Genomic DNA, 23379 nt, shown 5'->3' with positions numbered 1-23379 from the left:
TACCCATTTTCTGGTCTGAGGCGATTTTCCTCACGGGCAGCCATCCCAATTCGTCCCGTTCAAATCCCCACCTTCGCACCCCGACGCTGTTCCGGCAGCGCCACTTTTTAACCCCGCTGCCTCCGACCAGCGATAAGCTTTCCCGGCCGAAACTGCACCCGCTGATCGAAACGCAGACAGCCAAGCCGCTCGGCCGGGACCCTCCGTTTCGGGCTCCAGCGGCTGCCCGCGGCGGGGCGGCGACGGCTGAGCCGCGGGGGCCGCCGCCATCCCACCCCGCAGGCGGCGGCGGCGGGAAGCGCGGTGCGCACGCGCCACCTGACGGCGACGGCGGGACGGCGCCAGCCCCCGCAGCGCCTCCTCACCGGTGTGGGACCGCCGCGCCGGGCAGGGCCCTCACGGAGCGAACGTGCTTTGAGCTGCGGAAATCGCAGCGCCCCGGGCCACAGCGCAGCTTCGCAGCTTCTAGCAGCCCAGAGGGCCGACCGTGTCCTGGGCTGCATCAGGAGAAGAGTGGCCAGCAGGGCGAGAGAGGTGATTCTGCCCCTCTACTCTGCTCTGGTGATCCTGCGTTCAGCTCTGGAGCCCTCAGCACAAGAAGGACATGGAACTGTTGGAGTGGGTCCAAAGGAGGGCTACAAAAATGATCCGAGGGCTGGAGCACCTCTCCTATGAGGACAGGCTGAGAGAGTTGGGCTTGTTCAGCCTGGAGAAGAGAAGGCTGCGGGGAGATCTGATTGCAGCCTTTCAGTACTTAAAGGGAGCCTATAGGAAAAATGGGGACAATCTTTTTAGTAGAGACAGCAGTGACAGGATGAGGGATAATGGTTTTAAACTAAAACAGGGTAGGTTTAGGCTGGATATAAGGAAGAAATTCTTTACAATGAGGGCTGTGAAACACTGGAACGGGTTGCCCAGAGAGGTAGTGGAGGCCCCATCCCTGGAAACATTCAAGACCAGGTTGGACAGGGCTCTGAGCAACCTGATCTAGTTAGTGGTGTCCCTGCTCGCTGCAGGGGGGTTGGACTAGATGACCTCTAGGGGTCCCTTCCAACCCAAAACTTTCTATGATTCGCGAGGTTGGTTACGCTTTACACTAAAATCCATACAGTTGCAAAAACAGTCGAATTTTGGCGTTTACCGACTCAACTCTTTGCTCCCCTCTTGGCCCTCTGGAAAGGAACACTGCTTTGGTATCTCTGAAGTCCTTAGGGAAGAAGGAACATTATAGGGAAGAAGGAACATAGAAGGCAGATTTAGATTAGGTATTAGGAAGAAATTCTTTACACTGAGGGTGGTGAGGCCCTGGCACAGGTTGCCCAGAGAAGCTGTGGCTGCCCCCTCCCTGGCAGTGTTCAAGGCCAGGTAGGATGGGGCTTTGAGCAGCCTGGTCTAGTGGAAGGTGTGCCTGCTCATGGCAGGGGGGTTAGAACCAGATGATCTTTAAGGTCCCTTCCAACCCAAACCATTCTATGATTCTGTGGTTTGCCCAATCTCCTTGCTCTCTTGATTCAAATCGCCTTAGGGGTTTTAGTCCTGTTTGTGGGTTGTTTTTTTAACAGGTTACTGGACCCAGCTTAGCCTCAGCACGTAGAGATTTCAGAGAGGTAGAGCACATTTTAAGACGACAGGAGATTTTTCTCATTAGAAACAACCCTATGTGGGCCTTACCAATGCTTCATGAGTTATCTAAGACTCGCGCCAAATAGCCACCACTCTAAGTGTGCACGTAATACACAAAGACAGCAAGAAAACAGCTATTCTTACACAGCAGGAAAGCACAGCACTCGAGTTGTGGTTGCTAAGGAATATAAACAGCAATGCAGAGATCTGCCATATGAATCAAGCGGGGATAAGCATCCAAACATTGTACACTTTCTAATTTCTTTTTTTTTTTAATTTGTTTCAATAGGATGACACTGTAATGGCTAAGGAACCAGACAAAGCCCACAGAAATCAATGGAAATCTTTCTTTTGACTTCTTCAGGCTTTGGTCTGTGCCACAAACTGCAATGCTGACAGCCTGGAAATGAAAAAACAAGATTACACACAAAGCAGCTCAGATTCAATCGGTGTTCTCATAGCCACTTCCCCATGGAAGTCTGGTGTCTCTCCATTTGTGGTTGCTTGGGGACATAGTCAATATCCTCAGTGATTTTCTTACAGGCTATCGTTCTCTAGGTTATTTCACATTTATATACCCATCTTTTATTTTTGTCTGTACATCACACTATTTGAACGTAATTACCTAAATTTGAAATTCTTCAGGCCATGAAAGTTAGTAACAAAGTTTGATTTTCAGTGTAACAGCATTCACGTACCAACTAAGCAAACAATCCTTCCTCACCTGCATCAAAAACTAGGAACTCCATTTCTATTTCAATACACTCCATCTAATTACAGAGCGTTTCAGCAGATCCAAACACTGCACAGTCTCCCAAATAAAAGAGGGAAAAAAGCTGTCTTGATACAGTGCCACCTCTTTTCTAGAGCCATTTTGGTCTCGTATCTCAGCTTTGTCTTGAGCAGGTTGTGGAAGGTGCCAGTTAAAAAATGGCACTGGGAACCTTAAACCCTGGTGATTTACTGATTTAAAGCCTAGAAATGCTTCAGTGCTCGTCCCTTCCAGCATTTTTACTCTCCCGCCTCCAAGCTCGCTAGGAGGACCTACGCCTTATTTCGCATGTCCTTGCTCTGGTTTTTCAGACTGCTTTGTACCTAGACCCGTCTCTTCCATTTTGCACTCAGCAGCAACGACCACAGCAGTCCCGAGTCCCGAAGTCCAAAGCCACGACCAGAACACACCGCTGTGTCTCCGGGCCTTTCCAAGCGGCAGCAGCAGCGCGTTGCACAGACAGCAGCATGCGACAGCCAGAGAGGAGGGGACACGCCACAACTGATCCTGCTTTTCCTTGCACTGATCCTCTTCGTCCGTCAAAACAAACTTGCTTTCAGATGTCCCGCTTCAAATTTTGATCTAAGTCCTGCTCCCCTTTATCAGCAGAAGCCTTAGCAAAAACACGACAAAGTGGATTAGAGCATAACTCGGTCAAAAAATGAGGACGTTTTTGCTGTGCTTTGACCTGTGCAGCTCCTGAAGAGCAGGCCCCGCTGCATGGCGGGAGCACAGCTGCCCTGTTGTGAAAAAGGGTACATTATTTAATGTGCAGGAGGGTACGTAACGTGTGAGAGCGATAAGGAACATCACAAAGATTAAGCAGAAAGCAAAGGACTATCAGAGGCTTTGGGCAAGAACAGACCCAAGAACATATAACTAGCACATAGAATCATTGAATGGTAAGGGTTGGAAGGGACCTTAATGATCACCTGGTTCCAACCCCCTTGCCATGAGCAGGGACATCTTCCACTAGACCAGGCTGCTCAGAGCCCCAACCAGCCTGGCCTTCAACACTGCCAGGGAGGGGGCAGCCACAGCTTCACAGACACCAAGAGAAGGAACTTGAGAAATCCATAAACTGCTCAGTGAGAACAACTCATGACCGTCCGTGGAGGGAAAGAGACAGAATTCACGGCAGGGACACCTCAAGACAGCTCTTCAACAACCGCCAGAGGCCATCGAGGATCCCATAGGAGCCCCCCAGAGACCCAGGTCGCATGCATAATGACCATGCAAATACGGTCAGGAGCTCCACGAGACAGAATAAATAGGGATGAACATTCCAGTTAACGCACACGTACGTAACAGGGTGATGCGAGCTTGGAGCGAGGCAACGTGCGGCATGCAGGTCAGGCAGAGCGATGCCCCGTAATAAGTAACGCCGGCTTTTTCACGCTACGCTGGCGTTCGGAAGCCTTACTGCCGGTTTCGGTGCCGGCCCTGCGCGGCGGCTGCCGTACCCCGCTCACGCCGCCGCCCTGGTGGGAGCTGCGAGGCACCGCCGGGCCCACGCCTCCTGCTCCACAGCGCTGCCTCTCCCTAGCGATTCACGAACCCATCATTTTATTAAAAACCTGAATGCGCCGACCCAAGCCGCTCGGCCCGCTCGCCCCGACCATCCAGGGCTTCAGCCCGAGGTGCCGGGGCGCTGCGCGGAAGGCCCCGGCCGGCGGGGGAGCGGCTTGATGCGCGAACCCACATGGGACCGGCGTCAGCCCGGCGGCCCTCACGGCCGCGCCGCCCGCGGCTCCCGGCCCCGCTCCCCTCGCAGGCCGCCGGCCCCCGCCGCGGGAGCCGCCCCTCTGCGCCGGCACGGAGCGGGCGGGCCCGCACATGCCCAGCACCGCGGGCAGCCGCCGCTGCCCTCCGTGGCCGCCGGCCCCGCGCCCCGCCGCCGGTAGGTGCCACTGCGGGCAGGGGGGGACCGCGGCCCGCTCCGCCGTGAGGGGCCGTGCGCGGGAAGGCGGTCGGGGCGCGGCTGGCCCCGGGAGCAGCGTCCCCGCAGCGGGTCCCCGGCGGGAAGCGGGGCAGCGGTGAGGCGTCTCGGGGGCGGGAGGGCAGAAGCCGTGCCGGGAAGGCGGGAGCCAGGGCCGCTGCGGCGGGGCCTCGGCCTGCTGCTGCGGGGCGGGGGAACGCGCCGCAGTGCCTTGCTGAGGGGTGACACTAAGGGGAGCTCAGTGAGTGCAGGCTCGGAAGCGGCGGTCAGAAGGACGGGGGCTGTCCGCCCGTCGGTTCGTTCCTGTGCCGCCCTTCCTCCGGGAGGAGCGGATCGCCAGGATAGGCCTTGCAGCTGCTGCCCGCCGGGCTGCGGTTCGCTGGCCGCTGAATCTCTGCGGGCACCAGGGAAGAGGAGCAAAACGCTCATCTGAAGCGTTCTGAAAGACAGTCCTAATTACCCTTCCTAAAAAAAGCACCCTGACTTGACAGGTGTTCTGACTTGTAATGATGGCTTGCAGTCGTTACAGTGCTTCAAATGCAATGTTTAATACAGCTAAATAAGGCTGGATTGTCATTAAAAAAGAGCTGACAGGTGTTTAAGATCTGTCAGATCTTCAGATTTGTGATCTGCCTTTAAAACTCCACAGCTGGCAGTGAAGGGAGGGAGAAAAGGCTTTTTGCTGTTCACCACAGACCTGCAGATCCCCCAGATCAAAGCTGGGCCGCTGGTTGTGTTTGTCAGAACAGCAGAATCTGGCCTGGTCACTCTGCACCGATCTCACTGAGAGGCAGTGACAGAACCTGTGAGTGTGAAGTAGAAGCCTTTTCCCTGAATTCAAAAAGGAAAATAAATTCCAGCACTCATTTTAACATGAATGAATTGACATTTAGTTTATGATAGAGCACAGCTATGGAGGTGATGAACTGGAAGTGTTACTTGTGGGAGATGCACATACCAAAAAGCACAGGAGTTCTATTTGCTTTTCCAGCTTCATGTCCACCTAATTGCTCTTTCCCCATAGATATGAATTACTCTCGATTCATCACCACCGTGAGCGCAGCAAGACAAGCATCTCCAATAAGGCTTCTGAGTGAGTATACACCTGTTCTTCGCAGGTTATCTGGAAGGGTATCGTTCTACTTTCTGGACTTTGCTGGGGTATTGTGGCTAAAGACTACAAAAGGCTCGAAGGAAAACTGTGCTGTCAGCTGCCAAGCAAGGCCAGTTAATTCGTTTGACTCGTCAAGTCGAGATGTCAAGCAGGTATAAAGAATAAAGTGAGTAGCCTTGAACAATTTCAGAAACCCATCCAGACAGAAGAAATAATATTGTCATTTCAACATGTGCCTGAAAAAAAAATAATCTCTGCTACAGCCTCTGAAGCGGGGCTTTAGTTTGCTGCTGAATTTACACTGATTGTCCAAAAATACACAACTGCTAATAACTTGAAATTCAGTCCTAGCATAATGCTTCTTTCCACCTAGCTTTCCCGTGTCTTGTTAATGTCTATAAATTCCTCACCACATCCACCCCCTCAGTGTTACTACACTTTCCTTTTCTATATTATGCTATCTTTAGGCTACCATGTTGCATAGCCTTCTGTGTGACAGACAGAAAAGGTTAACTGCCTACTTGTTTACTCAATTGAAACCTACAGAGACCTGACAGAATCAGAGCATGAGACATACATCACTAGTTAAGCCTTCAGGGGTCAATTTCCTCTCTTGGTAAGGGGCTGGCATTTGCTGTTCTGCTTAAAATGCCTCATGCAGGTGCAGCTAAGTCAAGTAATTCACTCTAGTCAGTCTCTCTACTTTTTCCAAGTGATACACTGACATGCATCATAGCACAAACGTTAAGTAGCACAGCTTGTGCAGAAAGACACATTGAGGCTGCAGTTTTGATTACAAATCTCTTTGCCAGACCAAAAGTCATAGACATGACCCGTATTGCTGAACTGATAAGAATTAACTCCCCATGCTGAAGTTTGCTAATAAGTAGCAGAGAATAAACTTGATAACAGGATGCTTTAAGGCAGAGCTGGTATCATCTGTCCTCTCATATCTGATGTAAAAGTGTCAAGCCATCATGAATGCCATATTGTGAGCTCTTAGACTTACTGCAGTCAAGTGCCCTTGCTGGATTAAGGTCCAGTCTGTGCTGCATAGATTGGATCCCAGTGATTGTGGAACTGTGACTTTAAAGCGAGAGTTGCTAACATTATCTTCATACCAAATTATTTGCGCAGTGCCTTTGTCACTAAAGCTGGGCTGCCAGAAACATTCCCACTCCCTTATGGAAAAGCTATAATCATAGATGTAACTATCAGTGTAGCTGCACTACTGCCACGTCAGCAAAAGTGAGACTGAAAAGAAAACAAAGCCAATCGATCCAAGTCAATCTAAACAGAAGGTCACTAAGATGTTAAATTCTTGAAGCTTAAAAGACAGTCACAGGAAAAGTTTTTACAGTAGTAGGACAGTCCAGATAAGATCAAAAAGCTATTTATAATTTGTTTTAAAACAAAGGTGATTGTTTGTTTTGGTCTGTCCCACACATGTGTCCCCCCGCATTTAACCCAAGTAGAAAGGCAAGTTTAAAAAGAATTGGCATCCTTTGGAATTCCTGACTCTTAAAAAGTGAGAAATGGAACAAGCTTCTCTGAACCATTATTATATACTGACTAAAGGATATGATCAGTGTTGCAATAATCAAATTGTAACCACGTTTTTTTTCCTTTCACTCTAGCTGAATTGATGCAGAAGTCTCCTCCATCTCTCATCTCTCTGGCTGGAGGGGCACCAAACCCTAATGTTTTTCCATTTAAGAGGGCTACTGTTGCCATTGGACATGGGACTGCTGTTGAGATTGGGGAAGATCTGATGAAGAGAGCTCTCCAGTACTCGGCCTCAGCAGGGTATCCATCAGGGCTGCTTGCAGTTCGAGATACCAGAATCAAAGGATCATAAAATCTTGTATTATTCCATTAATTCACCCATGGTTTTAAAATCTGTTTGTAAAACAGATTTAGAAAAACAGGTTTAACTTCTTTCAGTTTGCCTCACTATTTACATTTCAGTTTAAGTGGAAAGTTTTAAACAGGTTACTAATTTATAGAAAACACTAATACTAGTAGTTCTCAGACCAGAGCATTTCCTAACTGTTAGTATTTGAGAATCCAGACTCTGAAATCACTAGGAGGAATAATTTTGTGTGTTGTAATAAGGTATTCATTAAAAGATACTGCATTGCAATACATAGTTTCCACATTCTGGAGTATTTGTTTTGGTCTCGTTTGGTACCATATAGTAAAGTCAGTATGTACTACTTGTGGTAGTTGGAGGTATTTATAGTATTGTCATTTTCCATACAAAAATTACATCTCATTACGTCATGGTTGGACCTGATGATCTTAGAGGTCTTTTCCAACCTTAATGATTGTATGATAAGTTACTTTAGCACTTGTGAACTTCCCCAACAGACAGCACTGACTCAGGCTTGTAAAAATATTTAGGTACCTACACATTAATGCACACAGGGCATTAATCAGTGAAGTTAAGACTTTTCTTAATATTTAAATGAACCCAGCCATTTGTGAACATCCTACAAGATCTTAAGACATTTTTTGAAAAATCTGTTTCAGAAATCTTATCTGCAGCCCATTACGAGCAGGCTTTGTCACACTGCCACATCTAAATATGGAAAAATCACTCCTAGGGGTTGATGTTGTTCAGCTTCCACCCCTATTCCATCCTTGGTGAATCATTTCACCCATATTTCAGTATGTTAATTTGGTGTATGGACCATGGATGCCCATCTCTTCTGCTTTTCCATAAGAAGCATTTGTCTCATGTCATCGTTCGATAAAGCAGTCATAAAATCAGCATCTAAGCATATCTGTGCAAGTTGAAATCAGACTCAGGACTGTGTGCTAGATTTGGCAGGGATTTAGGCTAGGACAAGGGGTAGCGGTATTACACTAAAAGAGGGTAGATTTAGACTGGATATGAGGAAGAAATATTTTACAATGAGAGTGGTGGAACACTGGAATGGGTTGCCCAGAGAGGTGGTATGTGCCCCATCCCTGGAAACATTCAAGGCCAGGTTGGATGTGGATTTGAGCAACCTGGTCTAGTTGAAGATGTCCCTGCTCACTGCAGGGGCGGTGGGCTAGATGGCCTCTAAAAAGTCCCTTTCAACCCAAACTATTTTGAGGTTCTATGATTTAGAGGAATAGCCTAGCTTCAACCTATATGTTAGATACACCTTATTTTATTTGCATTTCAGGATTCCAGAGCTGTTGTCTTGGCTAAAGGAATTCCAGCAGAATCTACATAATCCCCCCACAGCCAACTACAGTCCTGAGCAAGGACAAATGGAAGTGTGTGTCACAACCGGCAGCCAGGAAGGCTTGTGTAAAGTAAGGACAAAAACTTCATATGTTAAATGCTTGTATCTCAGACATATATTTATTCTTCTGTCAGTTCAGTTATACTTGGCAAGAAGTGTTACTGTATAACTACATACAGGGTAGTTTGTTAAATATGTGTCTCGCACTATTAGCAATAGGAGATAATAGACCTGAAATAAAACTGGTGTGGCAGTCTAATCTGTCAGGACTGCATGAATGTTCAGGTCAACCAAAGAGCCTGTCAGAAAATATGCTATAAGCTAACATTGTGTGTTACTCAAGTAGTGTAGTAAGTACATAGGTACATTACTTGCTTTACTGTAACTCAATTCTAATGATGTTAGACTTGCTTAAATAATTACCCTCTCCAGTCCACTCACAGCTTCTTAGTTGTTCCTTTGTGTAACTGAAGCACTGTTTCTGCTATAGAGCGCTGTCTTTCCATATTCTCTAGCTGATTACCAAGCTTCGTTTGGCTCTAAAGCAGATTTTTCATCTGGTCATTGCATTTCTCAGACAGTATAATTAAATGGTTCAGAAAATACTAACGTCTAATCGAGATTTTTAGTCCCACTAAGAAGTCAGAAGTATGAGGCACGTGTACAAGAATGGCACAATCTTTCCTTTCTACGATAGACTCTTCTCTTTCACAGGTGTTTGAAATGCTCATTAATCCTGGGGACAACATCCTTTTGGATGCACCTACATACTCTGGAACACTAGCAGCTGTAAGTATTTTTTAGCTAAAAAAATATTGTGAATGTTATATTTGAATTAAACAGTAATTTAGTACCTGATCTGCAGGCTTATATACACTGTCTGTATTTACTGCAAACACATGTCTAAGAATCAAGTTTTTCGTGTTAGTCCAGTTAAGTTCATAAATATTAATTCAAAAAAGCCTTTCTGCTAGGACTTCTATAAAAGCTATTCCCAGGACAGAAGTTTGTCTTCCAAATCCTAGTTCATTCAAGAGCTAAGGTCACATTTGGAATTGGAAAGCAAGTCATCACAACCTAGTCAGGTTGAAGCAAATTTATAACAAGTGGGTATTTCAACATGTCAGCCCATCACCTGAAGTATTTCATGGTCTGAGTATTCATAGCTATAAATAGTATAAAACTGGAATAGGCCTGAAACATCCAGATACGAGTGTGAGGGTGTGAATTAGTAAGAATATACAAACATATCAAAGTTTACTTCTGAACAGTAATTTAATCAGTATGGTATTAAACATGAGCTCAAAATGCATAAGAACTGTAAGGAGGGTTAGGATAGATAATACAGCACAAATCCAGTCTAGTCTCCCCTTGCATCAAAAGGAATTTTGTTATTGTTTGCTGTGTAAGTTTGAGTATACCTTGTCTAATCAAATATACTTTGTTAGGAATACATTTTGACAATGCAGCAACTTGCATTTTTACTTAATAATGCAGAGCACTACATAGTACAAATTGAAATTCCACAGAGGGAAGACAGCAGGCTTTTTGTTGGTATTTCACCTATATTTTTTCATAGTGCTGTCAACGTGTCATTTCAGTAGCATCATTTCATTCTCCTCTGTATTGCTGAATGTATCTTTTGAGAACAAATTCTTTGCCCTTTTGTCAGTGAAGAGTAGCTTATAGTTCTGACACTTCCACTGAAGTAGACTGTAAATTGTCAGTAGGAAATGAAGGTGCTGTGAACTTCTTGTGTGTGGCGAGAGCGTGAGAAGTCCGGAGAGAACACAGTTCAAATTCACAAAATCCCTTTTTGCTTGCAAAGCCATGTGTTATTTCCTAGAGAAGAGCAACAATTGGATATAGGAGCCTACCCATTTCTTCTCAGTTGGCTTAACAGGGCAAAGAGTAATGTGGCAAGTTTGACACGCTTCACAGCAATTTCAGGCAAACTTTCTTTTGAATCACGAGCAAATGGAGTTTGAGATAGCTGTAAAGTCAGAATGACTGTGTATCACTGAGACTTTACAAGTCCAATGACAAAAGGAAGACCTTTGAATTACAGGATTCTGACAGTTCTGTTCCTCCTATCAACAGCTGAGACCTTTGGGTTGTAACATAATTAATGTTCCTAGTGACCAACATGGCATTATTCCAAAAGCTCTGAAAGAAATTCTGTCTGCTTGGAGCTCAGAAGATGTAAAAAATCGTAGCCACCACCTCCCCAAATTCCTGTACACTATTCCAAACGGCTGCAACCCAACTGGAAACTCTCTAACAGCCGAGCGCAAAAAGGAGATTTACCAGGTATGTAGCTGGGGCCTTGTGAACCTTGTAGGTGGAAATGGATAAATGTCAATCTCTGCAGTTGATGATACCCTGTGTGTGGTATTTGGGTCCATTATTGGTCCAGTAGATATTCTTCCTAGAGCTTTTTTCTAGCAGAACCTCTTTCATGACAACTCTTCAGAGGTGAGCTATGCATTAGATAAATTGTTTTTGCAATAGTAGCCCTTTGCTGGCTGGTATCTTCGCCGTGGGCTTCAAACTGGACTTACTCCAAGTTTTCTGCAGTTTGACCGCTATGTGGAGCAGACCTTCAGTTATATACATGTGTCCCTGTACTGCAGGTGCCATGTTTACTCTTATAATTGCTTGATGTCTAAATTGGGCATTTGAAAGCTTCTCTTGATGGGCCTTTGTATACAGAGAATGAGCAATCCATAGGATCATAGTATGGTCCTGGTAATAGGCCAGGGGTATAGGAAGGACTAAATTTACAGTATCTTTATGTTTTAACGAATTGTTACTTCTTATTCATTTCTTTAGCTTGCAAGAAAGTATGATTTCCTCATAATAGAAGATGATCCTTACTACTTTCTTCAGTTTGAAAAGGTAATTTGTCTTCCATTCTTCTTAACACCTTCTTTTCTGGTCCAGGAGAGAACTGAGGTTTGAGCCATGCATCTTCCTGCATGCTCATTCTTCATGTACTACCAAGGTAGCTGCAGGCCTCACAGTCTATGCTACTTTCAGTTGTTGTCCCTTTGTGGCATTTTATTGCATCAGTCCTGTTAATGAGTGGTTCAAATTCCTCAAGCCTTACACAGGACAGAATTTCCTTCAATAGTCAGAAAATGGCAAAGACATTGCCTCCAGAGCAAAACAAGTATGCCACTGAAGCAGCCCTTGAAAATAGCAGCCTCCTAATGTTCCCTTCAGCCCAGTCTCTTCTCTCATTCAGTGAAAGACTGCCTACTGCCAGTCTACTTGTATCCTATTTTTACCCCTTTGGCTTTTGGAGTTCTCCCACATACCACAGGAACTAGTACTGGATAGGCACCTTCCCTTCTTCACGTAGATTTTCCCCAAATGGGTAACAATGGAGTGTTGACCTGTCTTCACAAATGGATCTACAGTTGCATAGTCTGCAAAAGTACCCAACTTCAGGAGTAAAAGCTGGTCTTATAAAGCAGCAAAACATTGGTAGAAGCTAAAGTTCAGTATTTTCTATTTTGAAGTAGTTTTTATGGGAGGAGGCAATAAAACTACTTCACTTGCTAATTAAATGGCAGTGTGTATCTCTGTTAGAGAGTGTAAGGGGAGAAGGTGTAAAAGTAGAAATCCTGATAAGGAAAAAAGTGTGCTGAACTCAGATCACTAAAATCTGGTCATATCTTGATTTCCTTTTTTAAAAATAAAGTTAAGCGCTACAGGCCCCTGTCTTAGAAATTACAGTGTCTTTCTGTTTACTCCATAAAAAAATCCTGGCAGAGATATCATTATTTCTCTCCTACTTACGGCATCATACCAAAACTTGAACTGAACACTGGCATGCCTAACAGTGGGCTAAGCAAAAAATAACAAAGCTGATTTCTTGATGATTTTCATAGAATATTGTAATCACATCTCGGACAGCTAGCCTAAACAATCACTTGTCAGCAAGTTTTTTATTGGAATGTGCATCCGTAAAATTTTTACTATCAAACTATTTAAGGAATTAATTATGTTGTCATAGTAAAGAAAATAATTCCGTCAATCCTTACTAGCACCTTGAATTTTATTTTTTTATTTTTCTTCCAAGCCATGGGCTCCAACTTTCCTCTCAATGGATGTGGATGGCCGAGTTATCAGGACCGACTCTTTCTCTAAAATTCTCTCATCTGGGTAAGGCCAGCTTCAGACTGCTCAGCATTGCCTGTTCAGTTAAGGCACAAGACTTCATACAAAATGATCAGACATGTCAGTGTTTTTTCATCTAATACCTATCCATTTCTGGAATGTACTTTTGGATCCACAGATTTTCTCAGTCTGCTCACTTTTCATGTCATCTCTTGGCAGCCATTTAACTCCAGATTCTGTTGCTCTTTTGGTACTGATAGTTAAGCCGCTCTCCCCAGGCACCATATAGGCAGAAAAACAGGTGCTGCATTCTAGCTCTGTTCCTGGAACTCCTAGGAGCTTTTCTCTCTTCTTTTTCCATTTCTCCCATCTCTTACCATTCCTACAGACTCCTTGAACTTGTAATAAAGAGAAATGATGTCATCATTCTCCACAAACTATTCATAGGGTTATACTGATCTCTCGTCTTCTAGCCTTAAAGTTCTTTCAGGTTGTTTCCACCTGCCTGAAAAACTAAGCTGGCTGTTTTCCATTTCACACAAGTCAACATATTTGATTTTTAACTTGCCTTTGTTTACTATTCTTTTATATATATATATATGTGTGTGTGTATATATTTTTATATATATATAAGTTCACTTATATATATATAAAAGAAAGTAATGTGAATTCTGCCCTGGCAGCTAGTGGATTATAACCCCATCCCTGAGAAAGGGAGGAGACAATATGATGCTAAGTTTGATTGCACTTTCAGAAGTGATACTGCAAAAAGGCATGATGCAATTTTATCTTTGTCAAAGATGCATATGAGCTTACTGGTTCTGTTTTTCTTCAAAGAAAAACTTCAGCCAATCTGTAAAGATGGGTCATAAGCATTGAAGCATGAATAAGAATCTGGTTTATCAATCTAAATTCTGTTTATTCTGCAGTACTGAAAGGGAGTGAAAGAGTAAAGCTGTTTGCCATTTCCCGTCTGTTTTTCATAAAGCCTGAGCATTCATGATTTTTCATCATGTGAAAACCTATCTTTTCTTCCCTTTGATTCATGTAATCTTTATGGTTGCAGAGGAAAGCTTACAAATGTGGGATATATCCTGAAGTCTCAGAACTAAGAAGCAACTATAAGCATTAAAAGCCTTTAAATGTTTGTATTTCATGACTTTGATACTCAGCTCATAAGTTGCATAAACCTGGGGCTTAGGGCAGTATTAAGATACAGATAAATGTAATGCATGAAAGATCCTTACAGTATCAATGAAATGGTTACAGGTTTTCCCAGTTACAAGTTAAACCATAACTCACACACAGTATTAGCACATTGCATTTGTCGTAACTTTTTCTTTTTTTCCTCTAGGTTAAGAATAGGCTTTCTTACAGGTCCCAAGCCTCTTATCGACAGAGTTATTCTGCACATTCAGGTTTCAACAATGCACACCAGCACTTTCACACAGGCAAGTACCAAACTGCCAACTGAATTACATTTAATGAAGATAACATATTTCGAGTGATAAGAAACAAAAAATGAACAGCTTTGCGCTTTTGCAGTTGCTCTGCACTTTCACAGTTTTGTTTATGATAAGCACATGCGTTGTCAACTCTGCCAACAGAAGAGAGACCATCAAAAAAATTACAGCCAGAGCTAGAGGGTGTCTCAGTGCACTGAAAGTACAGCTAATATGCCCTTAACCCTTAAATTTCAAGAATCAGGATTTAAAATACTTTGTATCTCTTGCTAGTAAGTTCACTTGAGAAGCCTCAATGTAAAGGTACATTGGAAGCACTTAGGTTTTTTCTATTTTTCATTCTGCTTTGCAATTAGAACAATACTGGCAGCCCACAGAGATGTTACAAAGCAGGCTGCCAACTACAGTCCCTGTATAATTAGTAATAAGGAAAGGAGACATTGAGCACATCTAAATATGGCTTCCATCTTGCAACTCCATTAGTTCATCATAGAGGCAGTATAAAAGCACAGAGGCTGATATGGGCAGGAAGGTAAAGCAATATAACTTTGCCTTCCTTTTTCTCCCTGATTACCATATTTAGCTCTCCATCCATTCTTCCCTCCCCTGCTCCAACTTCCAAACACTGCCATGATCCTTGGTGACAGCAGTAACATGGACTACAACAGCCTGTTGCTGTTGCCACCTCTGTTTATAAAGGGCTCCAAGAGACCCCGCATGGAACTTCTTGCCTGTGTGGAATTTTCAGTAATGCATCAGGCTATATATCTTTTGGTGACTGCGGAACAGTCCTGTTTAAAATATGGTATTGATGATTTGTTTTATTTCTTTAGATTATGATATCACAGCTGCTTCAGCAATGGGGAGAAAAGGGTTTCTTGGAGCATATAGACAGGTAGGGTCATGTCATATGCTGAACCCCATCATCTGTCACTCTTCTCCTTGCTACCTACACAAAACATTCTTTGCAGTGAACGGGCCAGAGGAGGCACATCAGCATGAGGCCAGATGGATAAGCCAGGTCACCAAGACTGACAGCATTCACACAGGAGTGCCGGAGGAGCTCTGTGTGAAGCTGCAGACATGCAGGTCAGGGCATGTAAACTACCACTACGGACTGACAATCTGCCAGTTTACTGGCACAGCCGTTATGCAGCTCCCCTCTAAAGGGAACGCAAAAAGATCCTGGGAGCTCCGAGTTGGTGAATAAGGTTTTCATCCCTGCTAACGTAGTACGGTCTATAGCAAAGGCTAAGATCGCTGAGCACATAATCTGCTGAGAAAAAGTCAGTGTAGCTTCTGTAAAGGAAGTTCTTCCCTCACTAACTCAGCAGGGATTCACCCTCTAACACCCTTAATCTAATGATTGTGGATACTGATGGAAAGAACTACAGAGAGCAGAGAGTTCACCTACAGTTGCTAAACATTGCCTCTGTCACCACTCCTGGAGACAGAGCGCTGAGCTAAGGTCTGAGCAAGGCATTTCTTACACACTGACTGACACGCATTTGCTGTTCATTTGTTATCCTGGAGGAGCATAGTTTCTCTTAAGTATCCGTGCTTCATTTCAGATGCCATACTTGGATGCCATTAGAACCTCAAGCTTCCTACTTCAGTGAGTAGTGTGCTACACTCTGCAGAGGCCGGTAACAGCAATGTGAGCAAAGTGTAGAAGAAGTTCTTACACCCGACTGTAGCAGCCACTTCTGTCCCCTGAGCACCTGCCTGTTGTCCACACTGTAAACACCAGTATTAAAAAAAAATAACACACAGACACACCAGTCCTATCTTTGCCTTGAAAGAGGAGCACAAAGATAGGCTTTGCAGAGAAACTTGGGCCACACTTTAGCTCAACTTTCAGCAGTTAGAAAAATCTATCCTAAATGTATCTCTTCACTTACCTTCTGCTTGTAGTCCAAGAGGCATCCTTGCTCTAAGCCAGAAGACTGCTGTTCCACTTGACTAATGAGTATAGCACTGCAGCAGGGTAGCTGCAGCCCATTATAGCCTTCTAGACTCTGTTGTCAGGTGACTTACTGATGAGGCCCAACAGCAGACTGCAGTCTTTTCCAGGTGATTTCATTTGGACAAGGTTGACTTGTTAGGTTGTGCTTCTGAGTCGGGGCTAGCCTGTTGTTTGGAGCAGCTACGCTTTGGTGGAAGCCTTGTCTCACAATTTCATTCCAACATGGAAGTAAAATGACAACAGAAAGGCAAAAAAAACTTGCAACAGAATTCGTGATGTGGTAAAAACTGCGTGAGATACATCATTTTATGCAGAATGCAGCAATTGGTATAAACTGAGTCCCAAAACAATATAACCCTTTGGTATCAGGTGTAATAAAATACATCCAGAAATCAAAGCTATTAGTTCAGAGAGTATAAAAAAAAATCTAAATGTAAAATTATGCAAATTACTACACCTCTGTCTCATTTTATATTAACAAAAGCCACTGCCCAAGACTTGTCTGTGTTGAAACTTGGGTTAGGGTCATTTTCCCCAGTAAGAGATTGAATTATTTTCAAGTTTTACTTACAGTGGGAAAGAGGTAGATAAGTTCAAAAGTTTCAAAAAAGGGAAGCTGTCACATAGTCATGACAGGTTTATCGTATGATTTGGTTTTTACCTTGTGAAATATCATTTCTATGTGTACCTATTACACACACTCAACACAAATGCACAAATACCGACTCTGTGCCTTTGCGCATGTGTAAGTCCTTCATTTTCTTCATTGTGCCTGGTTTGTGTGCTAGATACTGCTAACAGGGCTTGTGTCCGCTGATATAATAGACAGAATGAATACAATATATAAAGGGTTTCCATGATACATGTAAAGCTTCAGAAGCAGCCACACAGGCACTTCCTCTGTCTGGTTGATCAGTGTTTTGCTGGAGACGTGCTGAAGCGTTCAAGACTTCTCTGATACGCATGCAAAGCTTTATAGACACAGTATGCTGTATTGGGCCCATCTGGGATATGCGCATATTTCCATTAAATGTGCACTTAGGTTGTTCAAGTAGAAAAGCTTTCTTTCTGCCTTCGGAAACAAATGGACTCTGAAGCGCTATGGGATCATGACTTTGAATTGATAATTTACTTTCAGAGTTGTGGAGTTTTACAGGACCCAGCGAGATGCAATGCTCATTGCTGCTGACAAGTGGTTAAGAGGTCAGTGAGTGCAACACAGCTAATTACTTAGATTTTTTTCTAGCTATTTGTCATCTTTGTGTTCAGGAAAAATCACTGAGGTTCATCTCTTGACTGCAGGGACAGATAAGGACTATAAGCAAATCAATGACATCATTAAATATTAAGTTTAGGACAAAGTATCTAGTGCTGCTGTTTTCATGCTTTTCTGGTGGGACAAGGAGATGGTGATGAGAAAAAAACTCACCACATTACTGTATAAAGCAATTTTACAACGACTATTTCACTCCACTACGTTCTTATACTTTTTATGTTTAAAATCTCTGTCTTTAAAATCTCTGTCTGAAATAGCCAGATTTAGTGGCCTTAATTTAAAAAAAGTACATAAGCAAACAATATAGCAGTAGTGATAATTTTTTTTTGTCAGAAATCAATTTCAAATGTCCTCTTTTGTGGTTAATCACAGAGCATAGAAAGGATTTGATCAGCAATAATGCAGTTACGGTGACTCACTCCTTTTAGTCAGTCTACATGGAATCAGCGATAACTGCTTATGAACTGCCCACCTACCTTTGATGATACTTCCATGGGACGTGGGTATCTGGGTACCACACAATCATTAATGAACTTACTTTTGCTAATTCCAGGTTTTTAGATATGAAATATTTCTTCTTTTTCTGCAAGGCTCTGAACAACCATGGGTTGTTGACCTAGGTAGGGCCTCTTTGTCACAATTCCCCAAGTATCCCAACAGGGTAATAGCACTGGGCTACCTTGAAGTGTATCATGAGAATATACTCACGTGTAAAAGACTGTAGGGTCTTCATGTTTTCTAGTAATAGGAGCCATAGTATTATGGAAGAAGGACCTTTATTTTGTAGATATGCAATGGTTAAAGACATGAAGAAGAGCTGGAGAAGATGGCAAGTGAAATAAATAGTTTCTTCAAAAGAATTTCCAAAACCAGATAAAGAATTCTAGGTAAAAAAAAAAAAAGGTATACATCCAGTCTGCATATATAATTTAAGACATAAATCCTCTCTAAGCCTTCCCATTCTCCTAGGCTCTCCTTTTCTTTGGCGAAAAATCTATAATCATTGTAACTTTAAGGAAAACAGTTTTGCACTTTGCTACACTTTTAATTGTATTGATAGTCAATGTGATATTAGGAGAAACTGCATCAGAAAAATTATTGTAGATTGTTTATTTGATCTGCAAGTAGTCAACAAATACAATTTGGTAGTGTTTGGGATTTCGGTAATTCAGAGCAAACACTTTCATAAAAAGTATTGAGGCTACCAGCACAAGTGCAATAAGCCCACACGGGTTTGGAGTGCTTTAAAGTTTGCAAGTGGCATCCTGGCTCTGCGGCCCACATTCCCTTTTTGCTCACGGGGGCAACAAATCTATAACATCACTGAATCTGTGATTATCAGTTAAAAGGTGGGGCAGAAGTTTCTTTCTTGTTTCCTTTCTTTTCTTTCTCTCTCTTTCTTTCCAGACTTGGCAGAATGGTACCCTCCTGCTGCTGGCATGTTCTTATGGATCAAAATTAAGGGTGTTTCTGATACACAGCAGCTGATCATGGAAAAAGCTTTGCAGAAAGAAGTATGACCTATGGTTTAATGGCTTATGATTTTAAAGTAAAATAAGGGAAGGATAAAATAAATTTGCCGTATCTATCCACACATAGGCACGTACATAAAAAAGCAGGGGAGCTTGTTGTGCACCATCATTGAGTCTGCAAGTCAGGCATTGTCACATAGTGACTCATTAATGAAACATTTTCAGGTCTGTATTCAGATGTTGATATTTATCAGCTTACTTAAACCATTATAATATATAGTACAATGCCATGTATACCACATATCTATAATATTAATATATGTACCTATATGAATGATGGCTGTCCACTATATCTTTTTAAAAGAGAAGTGTGATTTTATTTCTGCAATATGTAAGAGCCAGCACTGTGTACTGAGTAAACTACATCCCACCTCACTGGTGCTTCTAAACATCGTGATGATAAGGCAGACCTGGTAACCCACCAGTGTAGGTAACCACAACCTAAGAGCCCTTTGATTTTGTTCTGAAAAATCTGATTCCAGGTTGCATATTTTTGGCTTCTCATTTTGAAGAGAAGAAATATATTAAGCCATGTTCTGATAGCAGTGTTTCAGCAGTGAGTCTCCTCAAATTTAATTTAACATAGCATTTTAAAAATGTAGAAGTGGTGATAACTGAGTAGCTAATTTTTCTTAGGTGTTACTGGTTCCTGGAGGAGCATTCAATATCGATAGCTCAGAGCCTAGTTCTTACGTCAGAGCCTCCTTCTCTCTGTCTTCTCCAGCCCAGATGGATCTGGTGAGTGAGATTTTTTTTTTACATTCTTACCAAGGCAGTTTCTCACATAATAATGCTCCCTTATTTTTGCTTACTTCTTCTTAGGTGTTGTCTTGAATGTTAGCGTAGTTTTTTTAGTGCATAGGTGGTTAAGCAGTACTTTTGAAGCAGTATTAGCTGTTTCTTAGGCAAGATACTTATACCCAAATGACCTGAAAGGTACCACATTTTTTAGGAGCACTTAAAATATTTTTGCATATCTCATACATGCAGAGTCTCACACTTAGTCCTCCCCGACATTATTCATAAGGGCTTTACTGAAGTCAGAATAAGTTTTGCTATTTGCTTTAGCATCAGTAGGCATCACGTATCTTTTATTTCCCAGACTTTCCATTCCTGAGACTGAATTACGTGCTTTCTTTTGTGTGTGTGTTGTCAATCCTTTATGAGAAAGAGTATTGTTTTTCTTTTATGCAGTTGACATGTATGTTGTATTTAATTTCTCAGAAACTAGTCTTCTGCGTATTTTAGGAACATTTTGGATGTTATTTGGCTGTATCTGTAGAAGCAGTGGGAAGAAAGATAGGACACATTTATTTGTGCAGATTTCTTACTTGTTTGATTCAGGTGCTTGAAACAGTTCCATATTTCTAGCTGTACTTCAGTTGTGAAAGTTTGTAACAGATAAGCGCTTCTCTGTGTCTTTTATTATTTCTTCCTTCTTCTTTGTAAAAGTAATTCATAACCATACTATTGACAGTCAAATTTTGTATCTTTTATATGCTTCCCCATTCAGTTGTTCTTCCTTTTCTTTCACCTCTGGGGCCTCTAGGCCCTTATATTAAAATAGATATTCTTCCAGGGATCACTAGCTGTATTAAAAGCACAACGGTTTAGTTGCATCTGAACTCCAAATAACCTTTGAACATCAATATATTTATTTTTCTGTTTCATAAAACCCTGCCTTTTATTTTCTACCAGCGAAGTAGAAGCTTTGTCCGCTCAAAGCCCATACATGTTGTTAATAAAATGAAAACAGAGAATATGAGCCCAATTTTGCCATATAAAATACTGAGTTTGTATATGCTTAGGGTAGTTTTAGTAGCTTTACAGGTTTGGTGTCTTTAAGTAATGCTGGAATATAAACATGAATCATATTTGTGTCATTGCAGGCCTTCAAGAGACTGGCTGACCTTATAAAAGAAGCTTTGTTAAAAAGCTAAATAGAGCTCTTGCAGCAATCAAATTAGTCTCCAGAAAATATTTGTTAACATTTGGATTTCGTCAGACCACTTTAAAAGCAAGCATAATACAGGGGATGCTTCCTTAGAGCGTTTCAGCTAAAAAAGCAAAAGATGAAAGATTGAAAAACAATATTTGCTTAATGTTTTTGACAGGACATTGTATTACTAAATGTATTCCAATTCAGAAAAATTTAGAATACTCAAACTCAAAATGTTCTGTTTCCCATCAAATCCATGGTTTTGTTAGATTTGAATTGATTTTTGTTCTGGATTTTGTTTTCCATTTGGGTTGGGAAACAGGGAAATCAGTTACTTAGGAAGTTATGCCTGAGGTGGTCTTAGCCATTATTACTTAATCCCAACGGATCCATTCTTCCAACACCTTATGTTGGTTTTGTGTGTCACTTTCCTTCTTGTCCTGCTGTATGGCATCTGGTTTTGAAGATGTGAAGATCAGTATGTAATTTTACTAAAGCTATGTCAGATAAAACTGGTGTAAGGATGTTAAAAAAATTGAAATTAATCCAGCAAAATTGAGCTATGATTACAAAGAAAACTCTTTGGCCTGAGGTCCCTTGCAGTTTGCGTGGGTTTTGCAGCTTGTTCTCTAGTTTGTAAAAGGTTTTCTGATTGCTGGCTTCCACTTCAGTCTGTGAATAGTTACTCTGTACCTGTGTTAGAAAATCTCAGGTACGCAAAGGCATGTTCATGTGCTAATAGAACTGCTCTGTGCTCCTTGTTAATCAGCCGTGTTTTTGGACGGAGGGCGTAAGTAACTGAGCAGGGGACGTAGTGGAACGGACAGTACCCTGACACTGCCAGATGTACAAAGCAAGCAAAATGAGAAAATAAAGAAATGTTTTGATCTCTAATCCCTTGGTCATTGTCATCCCAAACACTTGGCAACATGTACAAAGCTTTCAGAAAGTTTTCACTGTACAGATTCTCCAGGCCTTTCCGTTTTGTGTAGTGACTTAGGTTTTATTTACTGTTTGGCTGAAAGCACTGTAGTTTTCTACCAATAGCAGATGGTTGTTTCTTTATGTGTGAGAGCTGAGCATTTCAAAGTAAAAATATGTGTTCACGGATGCAGCCAGTCCTTCAGCAGCTCAGGTAACCCAGCCAAATACGGCTCAGGCACAACCTTGCTTAACTGGAAGTTTCACGAGAGTCACGGTTTTAGTAGTAACGATAGTTTTCATTCTGTCTTTTCCCCCTAGTTACACACAGCATGTGTCATTACAAGCTAGCGCAGACGTGTGCCTTTCTCAGCATCTCTCCCATCCTCAGGATCATTCCAGTGCCTTCAGCCCAGCATCACCTTTTATCTCTGTCTCCAGCCTTTTAATTTAGTCACACATCCAAGCCATGTCAGCAGTTTGTAGCTTCTTGAGCAGCATATCCAAGCTCAGTCCTTTCCCCTCTTCCCAGATTACTGTGACTTTTCAGTCAGCATGATTTTCAGACTTAAGTTTCTCCAATTTTGTATCAGTATGGGACGCCTTTCCTCTCAGACCCGTTCAGAGTACTTGGTGTGGTGCCAACTTCTCTGTCGCTACTGCCCTCCTCCTGCGAACTTGGGGCTGGGTCTGTTGTCCCACCACCCCTCACCGCAGCCCAGCCCGCGCTGCCTGGGCCAGCTGCGATCCTCCCTGCCCGCCGCGGGAGCGGGGCTGGGGCAGGCCGGTGCCGTGTGAGGCCAGCCCCACCGCAGAGCAGCCAGGACCCGCAGGGGACACCGTGCGGGCAGAGCCCCCAGCCCCGAAGCTGCTCCCTGGGCGCCAGCACTGTCGGTGGAGATGAGCCCGTCCCATTTTACACTGTTTGATGGGGCTGACGGGGGGTCTAAACGAGCGGTGTCCTCTGTGCGGTGCTGCCTACGCCCAGTTTTCACATTTCAACTCAGTTTCTTAGCCACGTGCGGAAATTTCAAATTTTTAATTTTGACTTTGCTATCAGTAAGGCAATTTTTATCTTGGGTTCAATTTAGAAAATCATTGTATGCAACACAATGAATTGACGTGTCTGTTTAATTAAAATGATATATTTTTACAGAGGAATAAATGTAAACGTCATTTAAGACTGATTTTAGTTCTCAGGTAAATGCTATTGTCATTGTCAAATACTGTTGTCACATTGTCATTCAGCCAGATCTGAATTAGAAAAACATAATCAAAATACCATTATTAAGCAAGCTTCATATCAGTGATGTGTTAAATAATACACCTCTTAATTTTCAGAGATTCAAGTGTTAATTTAGTTGAATGTAAGCAAAATGCAATTCCATTTGCTGCACATTAGATGCTTTTGCTATCAGCTAATCTAATTTAGAGGGAGCTTGTTTTTCTCCCTGACTGTGGTGAAGCATC

General features: G+C 42.7%; 1 protein-coding gene across 5 annotated transcripts; it reads left to right on the top strand.

Annotated features, from left to right (window-relative positions):
* The first annotated feature begins 4210 nt into the window (after window positions 1-4210).
* On the top strand, window positions 4211-21882 carry AADAT (aminoadipate aminotransferase). 5 transcript variants are annotated; one of them, XM_075421721.1, is made up of 14 exons: window positions 4211-4295; window positions 5359-5427; window positions 7086-7254; window positions 8625-8757; window positions 9402-9476; window positions 10788-10997; window positions 11520-11585; window positions 12775-12857; window positions 14167-14263; window positions 15109-15170; window positions 17380-17444; window positions 18925-19031; window positions 19686-19787; window positions 20939-21882. In XM_075421721.1, exons 1-14 carry the CDS (start codon window positions 4232-4234, stop codon window positions 20987-20989), a joined length of 1353 nt encoding a protein of 450 aa, XP_075277836.1. In that variant the 5' UTR covers window positions 4211-4231; the 3' UTR covers window positions 20990-21882. The 5 variants fall into 5 exon arrangements, 4 of the variants coding, with proteins under 4 accessions (XP_075277836.1, XP_075277839.1, XP_075277840.1 ...); XM_075421724.1 differs by lacking the exon at window positions 5359-5427 and adding an exon at window positions 5453-5614 and having other exon boundaries at window positions 4227-4295; XM_075421725.1 differs by lacking the exons at window positions 4211-4295; window positions 5359-5427 and adding exons at window positions 4321-4431; window positions 5453-5614.
* The last annotated feature ends 1497 nt before the right edge of the window (window positions 21883-23379 follow it).

The sequence above is a fragment of the Opisthocomus hoazin genome, chromosome 5 (assembly GCF_030867145.1).
Source record: "Opisthocomus hoazin isolate bOpiHoa1 chromosome 5, bOpiHoa1.hap1, whole genome shotgun sequence".
Lineage (NCBI taxonomy): Eukaryota > Metazoa > Chordata > Aves > Opisthocomiformes > Opisthocomidae > Opisthocomus > Opisthocomus hoazin.
The sequence above is the reverse complement of the archived record's forward strand: the minus strand, read 5'-3'. Positions and strand labels throughout refer to the sequence as shown.

Coding starts and splice junctions, on each gene's coding strand:
- AADAT (XM_075421721.1), top strand. CDS start 4,232: ATGCCCAGCACCGCGGGCAGCCGCCGCTGCCCTCCGTGGCCGCCGGCC. Junction 9,477..10,787: donor ACTCTGGAACACTAGCAGCT/GTAAGTATTTTT, acceptor TCCTATCAACAG/CTGAGACCTTTGGGTTGTAA. Junction 15,171..17,379: donor TTCTTGGAGCATATAGACAG/GTAGGGTCATGT, acceptor ATTTACTTTCAG/AGTTGTGGAGTTTTACAGGA.